The 19306-nt window shown below is 42.7% G+C and overlaps 1 protein-coding gene across 3 annotated transcripts in view; it reads right to left on the reverse strand.

Moving 5' to 3' along the window:
- The window catches only part of LOC135196218 (N6-adenosine-methyltransferase subunit METTL3-like), a 319120-nt gene that overhangs the window by 102199 nt on the left and 197615 nt on the right, over nt 1–19306 (reverse strand). For all 3 annotated transcript variants that reach the window (XR_010310348.1, XM_064222859.1, XM_064222858.1), the window contains exon 7: nt 16665–16834. Coding sequence is in view for 2 of the 3 variants with exons in the window: in XM_064222859.1 (XP_064078929.1) it covers nt 16665–16834 (170 nt within the window). In the remaining variant the exon portion in view is untranslated. The remainder of the gene's footprint in view (nt 1–16664; nt 16835–19306) is intronic.

The following is a 19306-nucleotide window of genomic DNA, read 5'->3' on the forward strand; positions in this document are numbered from 1 at the left end:
TCTTGCATCCAAAACGGGAGAGTGTAAACAAAACTTCTGATCAAAATATAACAGAGGCTCTTAATGATACTGATAATCCTTGGCGAGATGCAACAATATGCATTTTCTCTCCTGATGGTAAGTACATATCTAATTGCTATTGAGAGAAAAACCATGACTGAAGTTATACATGTGGAGTTTAGAGACAAGGCAGCATTCCCTAATATACAGAATGGCATCTAATACCACTTTCGCCATACATGGAGATACCTCAAAAGGAAACTGTTCTTTTTACCTGGGAATATAGCATTAAAAGCTATAGATGACACCATTTATCAGGTCAACCGAAAATGGACCTATACGCAGTCCCATTACGAATATGACTCAACTTGCTCACCAAGTACCTACAGCCTTCTGTCCCTTCACTTTTAAAATAATTCAACCATGTGAAGGCAAACTTCCAGAACTATGTAGTAATTAGAAAATGGGAATCAATGGCAGAACTAAAACCATTTGCCACAATCCTCCCAGTTTTGAAAAATTCCACCAAGGAATGGCCAATGCCTCAACCTACTTTTGAAAGGAAAAGGTTCCCTTTAGATATAGTTATTAAACAATTTGGGACTCCTATGAGAAGACTATCAGATAAGGAAACTTCATCAGAATTCCATGCTAGGACCCACCTTAGTATCTTACCCTCTTCCACCTTGCTAGAAGTTGCCATCAAAAGGCTTCCAGAGGAGTCCAGAACAATTTTTGCTGTTGTGGCTAAGAGTCATATGAGAACCCTACAGGAAGCACTCTATGAATTTTTAGACTGGCACATAAAAGCGCAAATGGAAACATTTGAAGGCTTTAACAAGTAACTTCCCAATGTGACTGCTTTATTACAGTCTAACCCCTTCTGTAAGGACCTGTTTGAGGATTCTCTTGTAACGCAACTCAACGAGCAAGCACGACAACAAAATTGTAGTGTACGCTCTTCTGGGAAAAGGGGAATTCTGGAAATAAAAATACTGAAAATTTCCTTTTACCCAATCCAAAACTGGCCTGCCTTGACAAAACAAATATTACATATAAGCCTTCAGTCACCTCCAAAAGTTTTTCTCATACACAGGTAGGTGGTCAGAAGGTACTACAGTGGACCCCCCTTATTCGCGTTCTCCGGATTTGCAGATTTCTCTCGGGAACGTTTCCCTGCATTATTCGTGGAAAATTTGCATATTCGCGGTATTTTTCTATGAGAAATATCCACAAATTCCTGGTTTTTTCTATCAATTTCATCATAAAATGCACTTTTTGTTATAAAATTAATAAAAGAACCAAGTATAAACATTTTTAGTGTTTTTCTTGAGTTTTAGCTAACAAAATAGGCTGTTTTCAGCGATTTTATAGGGGTTCCAACTATTCGTGGGTTCTCACTATTCACGGGGGGTCTTGTACGCATCCCCCGCAAATACGGGGGGACCACTGTACTCCCTTCAAAAGGACAACAACCACCACATCAGCAAGGACATTCTTTTCACAAGGTCCAAAAACCGTCTAACAGAGGAAAAGCAACACCTGGAATGCCTATCGAGGGAAAGGTAGAGGAAGAGGGGGATACCAATACGGATTGTTGGGGGCTGGCTTCAGAGACACCACAGGGAATGGAAATCTCCTTGAGGAAACAACATTCTTCTCAACGGGCTAGGGTGGAAATGGCCTCATTCCCCACTCCCACCTTTAAAGAGGTTCTTTCAAAAACCTGACCCCCTCTGGAAGATTAAGTGCAGAAGGCACTGTTAAAGGGAGCCATAGAGAAACGTGTATCTTCTTCTTTCCCACCGTTATCCCTACATTAAGGGGTCAAGCTGCCTGATGTGCCTTCTCCATTGCCTTCTATGAAAGACATCATCCTCCACCAAACCTCTTCTCTCCATATCTTCCTTCACTTTATCATGCCATCTAATTCTCTGTCTCCCTCTCAATCTTCTTCCTCTAACAGGTTCTTCCCAAGCCCTCTTTACTCCCTCTTTGCCATCCATCATTAAGATATGCTCGTACCATCGTGACTCTCTTATCACCTCTGTTATCTTTACTAAGCCTGCTCTTCTTATTTCATCATTTTCCAATCTCAAGCAGTGATATTCCCATAATCCACCTCAGCATTCTCATCTCTGTCTCTCAAACTTTACTTCCTCTTTTTTTTCTAGAAGCCATGTTTCCGATCCATACATTAACACTGGTCATATCACTATGCTATAGATCTTGACTTTTAGCTTACTTGACATTTTCTTATCACATACTACACCAGCTACATCTCTCCACTTCCCCTATGCCACTCTTATCCTACTGTCAACTTCAGCCTCACATCCTCCCTCTTGGCTTAAAGTAGATCCTAAGTATTTAAACTTTTCCGGCAGTTTTATAATCAAGCCTCTTCTTTCTTGTATTACTATTCTGTCTCTATCTTCACTACTGCTCACCAAACCTCAGTTTTATTCAAATTCACCCCTCTCTAAAGACAGCTGCCACTCTCCAATCCTACTCTGTAGGTCCTCCTAATCTTCAGCTGTAATCACTAGATCATTGGTGTACAACAACTCCCGCAGCACTTCATTCCTGATCTCTTCACCCAACACATAGAGAAACATGCATATTCACCACCAAGCAAATCTCTTCAGTGTTCCTGAAAAGGATTCCTCCAAATGGAAGAGTGATCCTCAGCCTATCAACATTTAAGAAGCACACAGTTTGCCAAAAGTTTCGGATGACTACTGTTGCCCAAGTATGTTCAATCATTCCAGAAGGGACTTGGACAATTTCTATAGATCTGAAAGATGCATACTGGCATGTCCCTATCATTGCTCCCTTCCTAGGGTTCCGGATAGGGAAAGATTTGTACAGGTTCAAAGTCATGCCTTTTGGGCTAAACTTTGCCCTAAGAATTTTTACAAAATAGTAACGGTTATTGCCCGGGAACTTGGAAAAGAAGGAATGCAACTAATAACTTAGCAAGATGACGTTTATCCAGCGGTCCACAAGAAAAAAGTGCTTGGAAAGCCTAAGAGGAGTGGTCAACAGACTCCCGTCAATAGGTTTTATAATAAATTGGAAAAAATCTTGCCTCACACCCAGCAGATGCTTTTAGTGGCTGGGACTGTGGTGGGATACTCTTCAGGGCCTGCTGTCACTCCCCAACAAAACTCAGAACAGCATAAAAAAAAACCTCAAAAGGTTTGTGGCACAGCCCAGAGTTTCCAGACCACAATTAGAATGTATGATGGGCCTGCTGCAGTGTGCAACAGCAACAGATCCAACACTCAAATTGCATTTGAAAAAAGTCAACAAATTTTGGCTATCTCACACAAGACAAAGATGCAATACCAATCTCACCAAAAGAATCAGAAAGTTGGGGAGCACTTCAGCCTTGGACCCAGTAGGAATCTCTGGCAAAACGGGTCACCCTGACTTCTCCATCTGCAAGAGTGGCAATACACACAGATGCTTCCTTAGCAGGTTGGGGAAGACACTCGGGATTGTCAGGTGGCAGGGAGGTGGTCAGCTACTCTGAGGAATTGTCATATCAATTTCTTGGAGCTGATGGCTGTCTGTTAGTCTCTCAAAAAACTCAAACCTCCAGAAGAAACATATTCTGTTGGTTCTTGATAACACAGCTGCAATGTCCTGCATCAAGAAATTAGGATCGTGCTTCCTCGATATGATAATGGTAGCCATCCTTCAGATGGCACAAGTAAAGAAGTGGCACCTGTCAGCAATTCAGCTCACAGGGTCTTTCATTGTAATAGCAGACTCTCTATCAAGGAAAACGACAGCCTCAACAGAGTGGATGTTGGACAACCACTCTTTTCAAACAATAGCCAACCTGCTTCCACAACCTCACAGGGTCTTTCATTGTAATAGCAGACTCTCTATCAAGGAAAACAACAGCCTCAACAGAGTGGATGTTGGACAACCACTCTTTTCAAACAATAGCCAACCTGCTTCCACAACCTCACAGGGTCTCTCATTGTAATAGCAGACTCTCTATCAAGGAAAACAACAGCCTCAACAGAGTGGATGTTGGACAACCACTCTTTTCAAACAATAGCCAACCTGCTTCCACAACCTCACAGGGTCTCTCATTGTAATAGCAGACTCTCTATCAAGGAAAACGATAGCCTCAACAGAGTGGATGTTGGACAACCACTCTTTTCAAACAATAGCCAACCTGCTTCCACAACCTCACAGGGTCTCTCATTGTAATAGCAGACTCTCTATCAAGGAAAACAACAGCCTCAACAGAGTGGATGTTGGACAACCACTCTTTTCAAACAATAGCCAACCTTCTTCCACAACCTCACAGGGTCTCTCATTGTAATAGCAGACTCTCTATCAAGAAAAACGACAACCTCAACAGAGTGGATGTTGGACAACCACCCTTTCTCAAACAATAGCCAACCTGCTTCCACAACCGAAAGTGAATCTGTTCACCACATATGAGAATCACAAACTCCCAGTACATGTGTCCCTAAACTTGGACACTCAAGCAAACAGCAAGAGATGCCTTCCTACAAGACAGATGGAGGACGATTTATCTTTTTCCTCTTTTGTCCCAGATTTTGAAGGTTTTGAACAAACTCCTAACCTTCAAAGGCATTGGCTATTATTACTTCAACAACGGGTGAAAAGATCAATTCCCCCATCATACGCTGTTCTATCCCAGAAAGTAGGAGGGAAAGTTGTTTAAGGATCCTCCTTTCTGAGCCAAGACCTTCACATATGGATTTTTTTAAATATTATCTACCATGAAAACTACTCACCCAACATTGCTAGGTACGTAGTGCAAAAATTATGGACGACATCTATCGGGTAATACCAATCCGTATGGAATGTATGGTTAGATTAAATCCATACTGAGAACCCAGTTGAGGTTCTATAGAAACATTCTAAAATTTCTTATACACCTGTTTGACGACAAACGTCTTGTGGTTACAACAATAATGGCATACAAAGCAGCATTAACAGAACCCTTGTTTTATTGATTCGGGATTGACTCCAGCATAGAAGTTGTCAGTTCCCTTCTGTGGTCTTTTGCTCTACAAAGACCAACTCCTGAAAGACTTCCAATTACTTGGTCCCTGAACAAGGTATTTAGCTTTTTATCTACCCTTTAATTTGGTGGACCCAATAAAACTGCAACTCACATGCTACAAAATATGATCTTCCTGATTACATTAGCATAAGGAACCCATATTAGTGACCTAGGCTCTCTTAGATATGGACGAAATATCCCACAAACTACTGATAATCAATTATCATTGACCCCTGGCCCATCATTCCTGGCCAAGAATGATGATCTTTAAGATGGAAAACTCAATTTAGCAGACAAAACATTATGCCCAGTTCAAGCACTTAAGGTTTACTTAGAGGTCACATGAGACATCCCAGAAGGTCCAATTTTCCTACACCCTAGCATGAAGAAACCACTCTCTCTACAAGGGCTGAGAATAATTTTAGTATCTCTCATTAAAAAGGCAAACCCACACTCCTTTCCTACGTTGCATATTAGGAAAATACGTACGCTGTTGGCATTCTTCAGATATGTCTCTTTACAAGAGGTCTCCGAATGTACAGGGCGGTCATCAGAGACAGTATTCTTAAAAAATTACTCTCATGAGCTCAAACAAATTCGACCACATTGTGTATTAGTAGGTAGTATGGTTATACCTGACCCCGTACTCACTACAGTGAAAAACCAGGGGCTTCTATACGGGTGGGTATGCTGACCATCGCTGGGGAAGGTGCGACAAGACTTCAACCATACCCATCATACTTAGGTAAGTCATTACAAAATGTCACCATAAAAACATAAAGTTCTTGTTTAGCTTCTTGTTTTTTGTTATCGAAACTTGGGGCTCGACCTCAGACCAGAAATGTTTCTGGTTTTTTTTTCTGACTTGTTGGGATTAAAATTTTGAGATCTTAAGCCTTTCGTCACCTATCAATATCTTTATAAAGCTCCTTTGAGGATGAAAACAAGCAACTAAACTATAAAAAAAAATTGGTTTTGTCATAGGAAAAACCCATTTTTGGTAATCACCATTGAGTTGTCAATAACCCTCAACTTCCCTGATAAAAAGGTATGGGATTTGGGTAAGGGATCATCCTACATTGATGAACAAAGTAATGGTTCATGGTCTTTTAACTGGCCCGGTTGCAAACAAGATGGCTGACGTGCATGTGCTTTAGTCAATTCTTCCGTATTTTGACAGGGGGAAACTGGGCTGCGCTTCGCTGAAGATGAGAGAAAATGCCCTCTTGTCTTTGAGTCCATTATACTCTATCATGTGTTATAGTTTTTATTATTATGAACAATACCCAGCTACAAGACCAGGCTAAAAGATATTTCTTTGATATTAGTCAGTCACCATGGAGAGCACTGGCACACCATGTAGGGTAACTCCTTTGAGGACTCAACAGTGACCACCAGAAATAGGTTTTCTGGGCTCAGCTCGTGTCGGCCTATGAAATATCCTTAAGTTCATTATTTCTAGGTAAAATTATCCTAAAATTACCAGAGAAAAAATAAAATCAAGAAAATGTCAGTAAAACTGACTCGCTCACTCTATAAAAGAAGTGTCGGTATGGAAATAGGGGCGAGTGGGATCACTACCACGAGTCATTTACCGTTTAGACCTTCCAACATAAAATCCCCACCTGAGAGAGCTGATACTAAAGGGTGATGCGACCGCTACTACTACTACTACTGACGCCACGCGGAGAGCAGCGCCCCTAGCGGACATCCTTAATCATTAGCTCGACAACGCTAGTTGCATCTTTTTTCACTCGTGTTGTTTTCGCTTGGATTTATCTCTATCTACGATGGAGCGTGCTGCAATCGCTTTGGCTAAGTTAAGTGCCTCCTAAGTAATAATTTTTCGTATTCCAGTCTTCCAGGGACCAGTATTTTCCGTTTTTTAGGTCATATACGGTCTCCCGGTTGACTCGTGGCGGCCTTGTGCCGCCTCGTGTTGTTAAGATTTCCCGGTCTTCCATACTGGGACATCTTATGCTTATGGGCTCTATATTTACGTTCATCGTTTTATTACATCGCTTTTAGAGTTAGGACACAGCCCATCCCTTTTACCTTTTATCTCTTAGTTTGGTATTTAGGGCTATACTGTGTTTTTCTGGCCCAGCATCCCAGCTCTTGCTCTTCATCGGCTACTACTGGCTCAAAGTAGTCAACTGTTCTTCGGATCAGTTCGCCTCCTCCTGGGCTTCTTTCTCTTTTACTCAAGTGTCTCTTCTATCTTTTACGATGTATTTATTTATTATCAGTGTTATTTAGGGTGTTAGGCTAGCCTAGGTGCCTTGTGCCATGTGTTGGTGCAGTCTGGTTCACGTGGCCCCTCTGTGGTTGTGTTGCTATCACGTCCTAGGCCACCTACGATCACGTGTCTTATTAGGCACCTTACCCTCCCCCTTCCCTCCCTACCATGTGGTAGGGAGGGGTCTGGTGGATCTCCTTGGTTGTCATGACAACCACCGTAGCCTACCTCCCTCTCCCTCCGAGGGGGCCAGAGGAGTTCCGTACCAGCTGGGGGCTAGGGTGACCACTTGTCTCGGGTACCGGGTTACCTGGCGGGTAGTAGTAGGGACGGGGGGGTAGGCCACCCCCCTCTCTCTCTCGTCCGCCGTGTTCACGCCGGGATTCCCCCCCCGTTTTCCCCATTCCCAACCCTTCCCTACCTTAACGGACGGAGCCCGCTGAAGCCGGGAGCCCCTTCGGTTATAGGTCCACCTGGCTCCGCCAGCGGGCGGGGTGGGAATTTACTAGTGGTCTATATTGCTTGCCTACTATATCCTGGTTTTCGCTACCGGAGGAGAGCTCGCTCCTTACCCGGGCACTCCGCTAGTAGATGGAAAGAGTTATACCTCATTCTTTATGGATATACCCTTACTGATACGATGACTATTGGTTTTTAGTTTTATGTACTATCTCCGTCGTTCTCCGTCGTGGTTTCATGGCCCCTCACCACTCCTGGTTGGAACCTCTTTCCTGTCTCCGGCGTAAGCCTCAGACCCCCACCAACCGCCTAGCTAACCACACGTATTGCGGCGGAGCACTAGTTTAATCTAACTTACATGCTCCGGCATGCAGCGGAGTCCATGTTAGGCTGTAAGTGTGCACTCTGATACTCATGTATCTCTCCACTTACAGGCTACCAACTGCCAGGTTCCAGGTTGTAACGCTGTGTTGTATGACCCCTGCGCCCATGAAGAGTGTAGGACCCACGCCCCGTGTGCCACTACCCACAACGGGATGATTGTTTGGCACCATGAGGCATGCACCATCTGCTATGACCTCGTGAGTCAGCTTTTGGGTGGGGTAAGTTAACTCCTGGACATTTTTTCTTGTTATCAATGATTTACCCTTAGTTTTAAGCTCCTTTAAACCGTATCTCCGCCGCTAGAAGCTTCATATCGCCTTCTCTTACAGGCTGCCGCCGTGAAGGAAGTCGCCCTAGCAACCCTGAAAGCTTGGGTAGGCGGCTTCAGGAAGAACGCCGCCAAGGGCCAGCCTTATGTGTTAGATAAGAAGCCGGCCATCCAGATCTTCCCCGGAGGCAAGGCGACGGGGTACGTGGACCCCATCTCGGCAGCCCCACTCATAGCTTCCATTCAGCAGGAGGTGCAGCAGGCGTTTGGGTCCGTCTCGACGCAGGAGCCGGTCCCAGATGTAGCTAACCTGGACCTTATCTTGAGCCTATGGCGGTAGGTGCGGAGGATTTGTTGGTTGAGGTAGGTGTGTCGGGCGCTCAAGGTCTACCCTTGTGCGCTCCTGGATCTTCTTCTCCTGTTCCTTCTTCTTCTTCTTTTCAAGGCTTCACGGGATCTGAGATCCCTTCTCGTTCACCCGCTCTCTCTGTACCCCCGAAGGTGAAGGGACAGAGAGAACAGAAGACCCTCCATAAGACGACTTCTAAGAAGTCATCGTCTTCTTCGGCTAGGAAGTCTACGACATCCTACGCCGATGCGGTGAAAGCGAAGCCTAGCTCTTCCCATTCAAAGAGCTCAAGAAGCAAGGCTTCTAAGGAGAAGGTTCGCGCTCCTGCCGAGCCAATGCCTTCTCCGGCATCTACCGGATCTACTCCGGTAACTCCTGTTGGGGTGGCGGGACCTAGCTCTTTTGATCCCGCCACTTTCTCAGCAGGAGTGTTGCAACAAGTGGGAGAGATGGTTGGCTCTCTCGGTACTAGGTTTGAGCAAATGTTTGCTCAACTTTCTAGTACCATCAACCAATCTGGTCAATCAATACAAGACCTCTCTAACCGAGTTAGGGAGCATGATGACCGCTTCGCTGGCCTCACTCAGGCCCCTCAAGCGAACTCCCCTGTGGGCAGGTACTGGTCTCCTCCAGCTACCTCCTTATGAATCCCTACCAGCCTTCTCTATGGATCCCCAACCCCTGGAGGGTGGCAGCTTATGCCCCCTTCAAGGATGGCATGATTTCCATTCCGGAGTGTGGAACAAGAAGGATTGAGGACTTCGAGTTCTACCCCCCCGGACTGACTCAGCCTTTCATAGGGTATGCTAGGCTTACGGTGACTGCTCTCAATAGGGAGGATAAGATCTCTAGAGAGACTGTGCTGTATAGTAGGGATCACGCACAGAGGGAATGGGTTCACTGCCTGGAGGATTGGGATTGTACCAATACCAAACTCCAGGCATTCAAGAGCCCCTTCACTATCTTCGCTACGGAGGAGGAGGCTTCTCTTCCATTCGCTACTAAGATAGTAGAAGCGACTCTCCAAGCAGTCCTTAAAGACGAGCCCATGCCACAGTTGAGAGAGGCGGAATCAACATCTTCGCTCTTTCCGTCCTTCGGAGAATTGTGGGAGAACCTACCAGCCACTTTCTCAGTAGGTAAGCTGAAGCCAGACTGTGCGATGGATCAGTTTGGCGAGAAGCTCCCGAGACTGCCTGATAGCCTTATTCAGGCAGAACAATTCGACCCGCCCGCACAGATTTGGGAGGTCTCTTAACTCCCTTATCATTACGGAGATGGCTGCCCTGTCCTATGCTACGGAACCGCTGTTTAAAATACTGGCTAAATCCCAGCTCCAGTCGGTTCAAGCCGATGCCTTTGACTTCTTCTCAGCCAGAAGGAACTGGCGAAAGCATGTTTTGCAGGAGGCAACTATTAGGCATGAGCCTAATAGACTTCTAGCTTCCAGCATGTGGGGTGAGGACCTCTTCCCAGAAGCTTCTGTGAATGAGGTGCATCACGAGGCTGCTAGGCTTAACCAGAGCCTTAGAGCCAGATGGGGCATCTCTTCCAAGAGGAAGCAAGAGAGCGCCCCTGCTGCTGGTAAGAAATTAAAGAAAACTGGTAGGAGATTCCAACCCTATCAAAAACAGCAGCAACAACATCATTTCGTCCAATCCGTCCCAGTTACACAACAGGGACAGCCTTCGACTTCTAAGCAGACACAGCCCATTCTCCTGTTGTCTCCTCAGAATCAACCCTCGACCTCATACACCGTCTCGCCAGCTTTCAACTCGATGTATGAAAGCCAGGCCTACCCAACCTTCAACAGGTTTTCTAGGGGGAGCAGAGCGAGAGGTCACTTTCGCCAACGAGGCACAGGAAGAGCTGCAAGAGGCAAGCACTTCAGAGGAGGGCGCGGAGGTCAACCCGCTCAACAACAGTGAGGCTCCCCAGGTAGGAGGGAGGCTGTTCCTCTTCCGTCACAGGTGGGGGTTCAGCAAATGGGCACAGAGCATCGTGTCCAAAGGGTTGGGTTGGAGTTGGATCAAAGATCCTCCTCCAAACAAATCATTCTATCAAATACCATCAAAGGAGTTGACAGATTATGCGGAGGAACTCCTTCAGAAAGGAGCTATTGCGAGAGTCAAGCATCTAAAATTTCAAGGTCGCTTGTTCAGCGTGCCAAAGAAAGGCTCAACAAAAAGAAGGGTAATCTTAGACTTGTCAAAGCTAAACTCTTTCATTCGTTGCGACAAGTTCAAAATGCTCACCATCTCGCAGGTACGGACCTTACTTCCCCGTGGGGCCGTCACAACCTCTATCGATCTTACAGACGCATACTATCATATCCCTATAGCCAGACACTTCCGTCCATTCCTAGGCTTCAAACTAGGAAATCAGAAGTTCTCATTCAAAGTGATGCCCTTCGGTCTGAACGTAGCCCCCAGGGTATTCACGAAAATAGCAGAAGTGGTAGTTCAACAGTTGAGAACACAAGGGATAATGGTAGCAGCGTACCTCGACGATTGGTTTATCTGGGCACCAACGGTCGAGGAATGCCTCAAAGCCACGAAGAAGGTAGTACAATTTCTGGGGAACATCTGGGGTTCCAGATAAACAAACAAAATCTAGACTCACTACGGAGTCTCGTTTTCAGTGGCTAGGGATCCAATGGGATTTATCCTCCCACAATCTGTCAATTCCAGTGGTCAAAAGGAAAGAAATAGCCAAGTCTGTGAGGCAATTTCTCAAAAGCAAACAAGCGTCAAGGAGAAACCAGGAAAGAATCCTAGGTTCCCTTCAGTTTGCCTCAGTGACAGACATCCTCCTGAAAGCAAGACTGAAAGATATAAATAGAGTTTGGCGATCAAGAGCAAACGTCAAATCTCGGGACAAGTTGTCAGTAATTCCACAGATCCTTCGCAATCAGCTCCGTCCATGGACAAAAGTGAAGAATCTTGCCAAATTGGTACCCCTTCAATATCCCCTTCCGGTGTTAACCATTCACACGGATGCCTCCCTGTCCGGTTGGGGGGGATATTCTCAATTCAAGCAAGTCCAGGGGACTTGGTCCGTTCAATTCCGCCAGCTCCACATAAGCGTTCTGGAGGCAATGGCAGTATTTCTTACTCTGAAGAGACTCCTTCCCCCAAAGAAGTCTCATCTAAGACTAGTTTTGGACAGTGCAGTGGTAGTACATTGCATCAACAGAGGAGGGTCCAAATCCAAACACGTGAATCATGTCATGATAGCCATCTTTGCTCTAGCAGACAAGCACAAATGGCATCTATCTGCCATTCATTTGGCAGGGGTAAGAAATGTGATAGCGGACGCACTATCCCGGTCAGTCCCTCTGGAGTCAGAATGGTCCCTGGACGGCAGGTCATTCGAGTGGATATGCCAGAGAATCCCAGGTCTCCAGGTAGATCTCTTCGCCTCACAAGCGAACCACAAGCTCCCTTGCTATGTGGCCCCCAACCTGGACCCTCTGGCTTATGCCACAGACGCCCTGTCGTTGGACTGGAATCAATGGAAGAAAATCTACATTTTTCCTCCAGTGAATCTTCTTTTGAAAGTTCTGAGCAAGCTGAGGACTTTCAAGGGACTGGTAGCTCTGATCGCTCCAGATTGGCCAAAAAGCAACTGGTATCCTCTGCTTCTGGAATTGGGTCTCCGACCTCAACGGATTCCCAATCCCAAGTTGTCGCAATCAGTACAAATGAGGACTGTGTTCGCTTCCTCAGGAATTCTTCAGACCCTAACTTTATGGACTTCATGAAGTTTGCGGCTAAAAAAGATGCTAACATTGATCCACAAAACATCCTCTTTCTTTTGGAATCAGATAAAAGAGAGTCAACTATTAGACAATATGACTCAGCTGTTAAAAAGTTAGCATCCTTCCCTGAAAGAATCAAACACTACAACCATGACAGTTAACTTAGCTATATCCTTTTTCAGATCCTTATTTGAAAAAGGTTTAGCAGCTAGCACAATTACTACTAATAAATCGGCTTTGAAGAAAATCTTTCAGTTGGGTTTTCAAATAGACTTAACGGAATCTTACTTTACATCTATTCCCAAAGCCTGTGCTAGACTTAGACCTTCTCAAAGGCCTACTTCAGTTTCATGGTTCTTAAATGATGTCCTCAAACTAGCCTCAGATACTGACAACTCGTCTTGCACATTCATAATGCTACTTAGGAAGACGTTATTTTTGTTAAGCCTGGCTTCAGGAGCCAGAATTTCAGAACTGTCGGCTCTATCCAGAGATGCGGGTCATGTAGAATTTCTCCCCTCAGGAGAAGTTCTTACTTTCCCCCGACCGCAGTTTTTTAGCTAAAAACCAGGATCCTCTTGCAAGGTGAGCCCCTTGGAAAGTTATCCCACTTCCGCAAGATCCTTCTCTTTGCCCAGTATCAACTTTAAGAGCCTTTCTATCTCGTACATCCTCTAGATCCTCAGGTCCTCTCTTTACGAGAGAAAAAGGTGGCACTTTATCAGTGAAAGGAATCAGACAACAGATCCTTTACTTCATTAAACAAGCCAACCCTGAATCATTTCCTAAAGCACATGATATCAGAGGAGTAGCCACCTCAATTAATTATTTCCAACATATGAATTTTGAGGATCTTAAAAAGTATACTGGATGGAAATCACCGACAGTCTTTAAACGTCATTACCTGAAGTCCTTGGAATCTTTAAAATTTTCAGCAGTAGCAGCGGGAAACATTGTTTCTCCTGATACTGCACAGTAGTTGTAGTATAGATCCAGGTCTCTTTTCTACCTACCTCGTCCAACATGCCTCACCCTATTGCCATGCTCTTCGTGATACTCTAGCCTTAGCCGCTAGGATCGTATTGGTGGAATGCCCCTTATTTTTATGCTAGGGGCATCCACATTGTGTACATATAATGTACTTCAGTGCTTCTACCCTTATTTTTATGCTAGGGTAGAACACAATGAGTTTGTATATTTTGTAAATATTTAAATTAGTGAATCATTGTATATTGTTCTATTTACCATTACACTATTATGTATCACCATGTCTAGTATAAGCTAATTTTAAGTACTTTATGTACCATTTTTTAGTATAAGCTAGTTTTAAGTACTATTGTTAGTATACTGTAATGAGTCTTGATTCACTTATATTATATCCAGTCTTTTACTATTTGGTTTCACAATTTTGTCCGTTTTATTGCCATATTGTCTGTTTCTCTGGTACTATTTCATAGCCGACACGAGCTGAGCCAGAAAAGGGATTTTGACGTAGGAAAAATCTATTTCTGGGTGATTGGCTCGTGTCGCCCTATGAAACCCACCCTGTTTCTTTTTACCCACCCTGCAGGACAAGATGTTCATAGATTAAGGATGACCGCTAGGGGCGCTGCTCTCCGCGTGGCGTCAGTAGTAGTAGTAGTAGCGGTCGCATTACCATTTAGTATCAGCTCTCTCAGGTGGGGATTTTATGTTGGAAGGTCTAAATGGTAAATGACTCGTGGTAGTGATCCCACTCGCCCCTATTTCCATACCGACACTTCTTTTATAGAGTGAGCGAGTCAGTTTTACTGACATTTTCTTGATTTTATTTTTTCTCTGGTAATTTTAGGATAATTTTACCTAGAAATAATGAACTTAAGGATATTTCATAGGGCGACACGAGCCAATCACCCAGAAATAGATTTTTCCTACGTCAAAATCCCTTTTTCCTACTTATTTTTTTATATAAAAAAAACATAATCACATTCAACACTCATTTCTAGTCTGAATTTTCTGTGGCACAAGTATCCTTATCTGTTGAGGATGAAAGAAGCAGAATAGCCAAGAGCAACTGCTCAAGCATGCCTGCCTATGACCCATGGGTGGATAGTATCCATTCTCATTGATTCATATAAAAAAAAGAATATGATCCAGTGTTAGGTTTAAAACTCAATAATTAGTTCCATAATACAACCATCAATCATGAATCACAGTTAGGTGGGAGGTCAAGCAGTTGAGAATCACAGCCTTTGCAAATGTCCAGTGGAGTACTCTTTAAGTCACCAGGAGCAACTTCCAGAATGGTAATAAACAAAAGAAGGAGCACCTGCTATGATAATAAAGACATGAGGATTTTCAACATTTCACATTTCATGTACTGGCAGTGCCTGATGTGTCCCCTATGCTTGTTACACTACTCTTCAATCACTTCCTTTGGTGATGGCCACGGGGCAGTGGATGAAGACATTGGCAGTGTTGGAGGAACAGTAGCAACTATAAGATTAAGCAAAAGTTTTAAAGCAAAAGTAAAGGGCAAAGCAAGAGCAGATCGCACAACAGGCAACATAAACATAGTAGGTACAGCAAAAGCCATGCCCATAATGAAAGGACATAGTTGAAGAGATATGTTGAAAATCTAGTATGAGCAGTTAATATCACAGGAGCTAACATGGTCATAACAATTGGGAAAATGTAAGGAAGTGACCTTGAAGAAATAACAGGTAGAGCCAGACCTGCAAAAGCAGCTATCAGTGCAGTATGCAAGGTAACAGGAAGAAGCACTGTAGAAGCAATTAAAATGCAGCAACAGAGCACGAAACACTTTAAAAATAAATCTCTATAGGGAGCTTTTGAGAACCAGTAAAGATTCTAAAAAGCCCTCTGTAGAGATTTATTTTTAAATATATTTGCACAGTTACTTCATCTGTTGATTTGTTTCTCAAAGCAGGTTTGACCTAGTAAACATCAAAGGTGTGACCAAGAATGCACTGCTAGGCTATAAAGTGTAACACAGCAGTGGAGGTCCATATAGTCCATCTTCAACAAGGACATGAAATGCAATAGACATAACTGCTAAATCTTTACAAATTTTAGTGATACCTACTATATGCAAATAATGCAATAATACCGTACATATTTTTCTAGTTAATGACACAAAATTTTACAATGGAACAACAAATGCATATATTAACAGACAAAATATAAATATGTAGATGCAGAACTTCCCCTTCTGCATGTTAATAAGTAAAAATTACACAAAAGTAAAATTTAGACATAACAGCTCATTAAGAAGTCATTGATACCAGGCCAAAACAATAGTTTACTTCCAGCTCACACGGTGGTAAACAAAGAAGAAAGCAATAATATATCATAAATAAAATTTGTATCGCATTCTCTACAAACAAAACCACCCCACATGGGGTTAGTGGCATTAATGTTTTCATTGACCCATCACCTGCTAGCTGCACCCACTTCTTAGCTTCTTACTTTACTTCCAATCCAATTTTTTTCTTCAAATTTCCTGGCCAAACTCCCGAAAGGTTTTCTCCCAGTTGCAACTTCACCCTTATGCTTCATCTCATGTATTTTCTAGGTCTCCTTATCCTGCTGTCCAACCACTCAAACTACCTCTTTTTGCTGTCTTTATCACCAAATGTTTGAAGTTGCCAAAGTGCTCAACTTTTAAGCCTAAATTCCATAAATCAAATACCAAAAACCAAAACACTTAATTATACTAACTACACAAAGCAAAGAAAGGTTACATTTAATAAACATACAAAAAATAATGCAGACTACTTTCAGGAAACAAACAAGATACAACCTGTAAAGGAATTAATCAGAACTGAATTAAAATGAGTAAAAATTTTCCAAACATGAGACAATAAAGCTAAGGAGATTTTTGCAACTGTGTCCAGTCCCAAGACATGCAAAAGTGAGGATGATAGTTACTACCTAATGATGGGTCACAGGCTTATATGCATGAGCAGTTGCTCCTAACTATACAGTGCTTCTGTCTATGGAGCACAAGAGTGCACATTATAGGTTTCGGACTGAGAGTTAAGGCTCTATATTATTGACAGGTTTCTTATGAAACAACTAAAAGATTATAGAACAAAACATCAACTAGCTACTGATTCAGTTAGAAATTTTATAGCAATAAAACCATACCCAAAATGGAGAAATCCAAAAATCTTAAGTCACACTGTATCCACTGAGGAGGGAAAAGGATGGTTCTCTCCTCCTGTCGAGGTCGACTGAGGGTCAGCAATAACGACCCAGTCTGATCTTGCTGCTGCTGTTCCGATACTCCCGAGTAATCCACTTCATAATGAACGTATCTAAAATGCAAAGGGTATACATATGTTGAAAATACTCTACAGCCAGCCATTTTTGTCATAAATGAACTTATTCATGAACTATTGGCAAAATATTTATATAAATTGTTAAAAAGTTAATGCAGCCATATCTGAGAAAGCCTATTAAGGTATATTTATGAAAAAGTCCCTAAATATGCAATAAGCAAACAATATAATTAACCTAGTAATGTACTGAAACCAAAGCACAATGTGGCTATTCAGCCAGCTGATGATGACCTTTGAATCTGAGAATGAAGTCTTTAATGGTGTGTTACGAAGATAAAAACTTTTTACCCTATATGATTCATGAAGACTAGAAATGGGTTTATATAAATGAGTATGTTAAAAAACAAATTTTTTTTAGCCTTTTATATACATGAGGGCCTTAAAATCAAAGGGCTCAAGCGCCAATGCCACCAAAACAGTGTTATACATATTGGCAGAACTGCCAATTCTCCCTCTCTCTGGCTAAGACATTTGCAACACCGATATCTGCTGCCTTGACCCAGTTTGACAACCTACACATCTTTTGAGAAAGGGCCACAGACAGCGCATGAAAGTACTCGAGTGTCGAGTAAAATAATATGTGAATACTTACAAGTAAACAAGTTATAATCAGTAATTTTGTGGGTTTCTTTTTCCAGCTTCAGAAGAAAACTGAAAGAGGTTTTTGTTTGGTTCAATAATATAACTAATTACAAAATTTGTATGTAATAGTATTTTAAAGAAATAAATATGTTTATTAATGTTTTCAAATATTAATAAGATTAAATAATAATAATATGTAATAATAATGTAACTGTAATTACAAAATGTGTATGAAAATATCCTTTCCTAGTGTTTTTAACTCAAAGGGATGATATGTACCCAGCCACTGGACGTATCCAACTGCGGAGAAGTCTCTCATCTCTCACAATCTCGTAAGACTCAGAAAGATGTGTCATCAGACACTTCTGCATTGACAGTCTTCAGAGGATAAAGGTAACGACACTCAATGAAGAGTGTCAATCCTTCCCAGGTACAGTAACACACCAATAGGACAAAGTAATGATGTGACAGGATCACAAGCAAGCAAATCTCCCCACAGTTACTTTAGTTGTACTGACTATCAAACTTTCCCTCTGCCACACTTTCCTCTTCATGTTACTAAATGCACGCAAGACAATTGGTTTACCAAAATACAGAACACACAAACACATGTACTCACCTCAGACTCAAGATACTCAGGGCTAGGCACTGTGCTGTCCACCGGATATAGGCTAGTCTTCGAGACATAACAACCGCTAAATTTCACTACCCAAGGCAGACAAGCACCAAAACCATACAACAACTCAAAAAACAACACCCCAATCACTACACAAACAAATACCAACAGCTTGAAAACAACACGACAAATCATACAACAACTCAAACCCAGCACAACAAACCACAACCAAGGTCCGTGTGATGGCAAGACAAGTTTCTCATCAGTAGTTGAATTTCAACCAAGGAGAGACAATACTATAGTAATTAAAAAATGACTAAGGTTAATGTGGACCTACATCTTCACAGTTGAATCGAGAGAGGTAAACTCTCACGATTCTGATCACAGAAAAAGTCCCATCGATGACACCAACCAGTGAAGATGGCTCTAATCCCTGGTGTATGACAAAGAACTGAAAAAGCTATTCCACTATTTCATTGCTGCTCAGGGAGAAAGTTGGAGCTTGCAATGAAAGCGGATAGACTTTCAGTAATGAAAATACAGGGATTGTAATGCCTGAAGAACAGCTTCTAGTGGGTTGGATCAGGGAGGAATTTTCTATTTACTTTGGAAGCAGAGCTAGTCAGGCAGGGAACAGGTGAAGTCTTCCGTTATTCATTTTCAATTCAGGGTGAACAAAGAATAAATGAACACCTTACTAATTAGAAAATGTATATAAGACAAAAGTCAAAAATGTCTGAAGAAAATCTTTCTACGTCATCACACAGCCGATGGGGCAGGTTCGATGGAACAGAAGACTAGGCTACAGACTTCTGTTATATCATGGGGTAAACAGAAAGATGATAAATAGTCTAATGAGATACATCTCTGTCTGAAAATTCTTCCAACAGCAAGTGTGGAGCATGAGACATGGGCCTTATGCAAGAATTCCAAGCCAACTAAGACCTAAGTCTGTGATTGACGGGCAGAGATATTTAAATTTGTAGTTAATCCTTGACAGAAGAAAAACAATACTAAAACAAACTGAATCTCAGAGAGAGGGCATTCTACCACTTGCTTGACTCCTTATACTGAGTTGCTGGTCGTGCATTCTATGATGGAATGCGTTCAGCGAGAACCATCGAGAGCAAAAACGATACACATGACCATCTGCATTTCACCAAAATGTGAGGGAAGAAAACCCTCTTGTTCGGTGATAATGCAAATGCTGTGGTGTTGTTGGGAAACAATACCACTAATTATCTCGAAAT

This window comes from Macrobrachium nipponense, chromosome 17 (assembly GCF_015104395.2).
Source record: "Macrobrachium nipponense isolate FS-2020 chromosome 17, ASM1510439v2, whole genome shotgun sequence".
Taxonomy (NCBI): Eukaryota; Metazoa; Arthropoda; class Malacostraca; order Decapoda; family Palaemonidae; genus Macrobrachium; species Macrobrachium nipponense.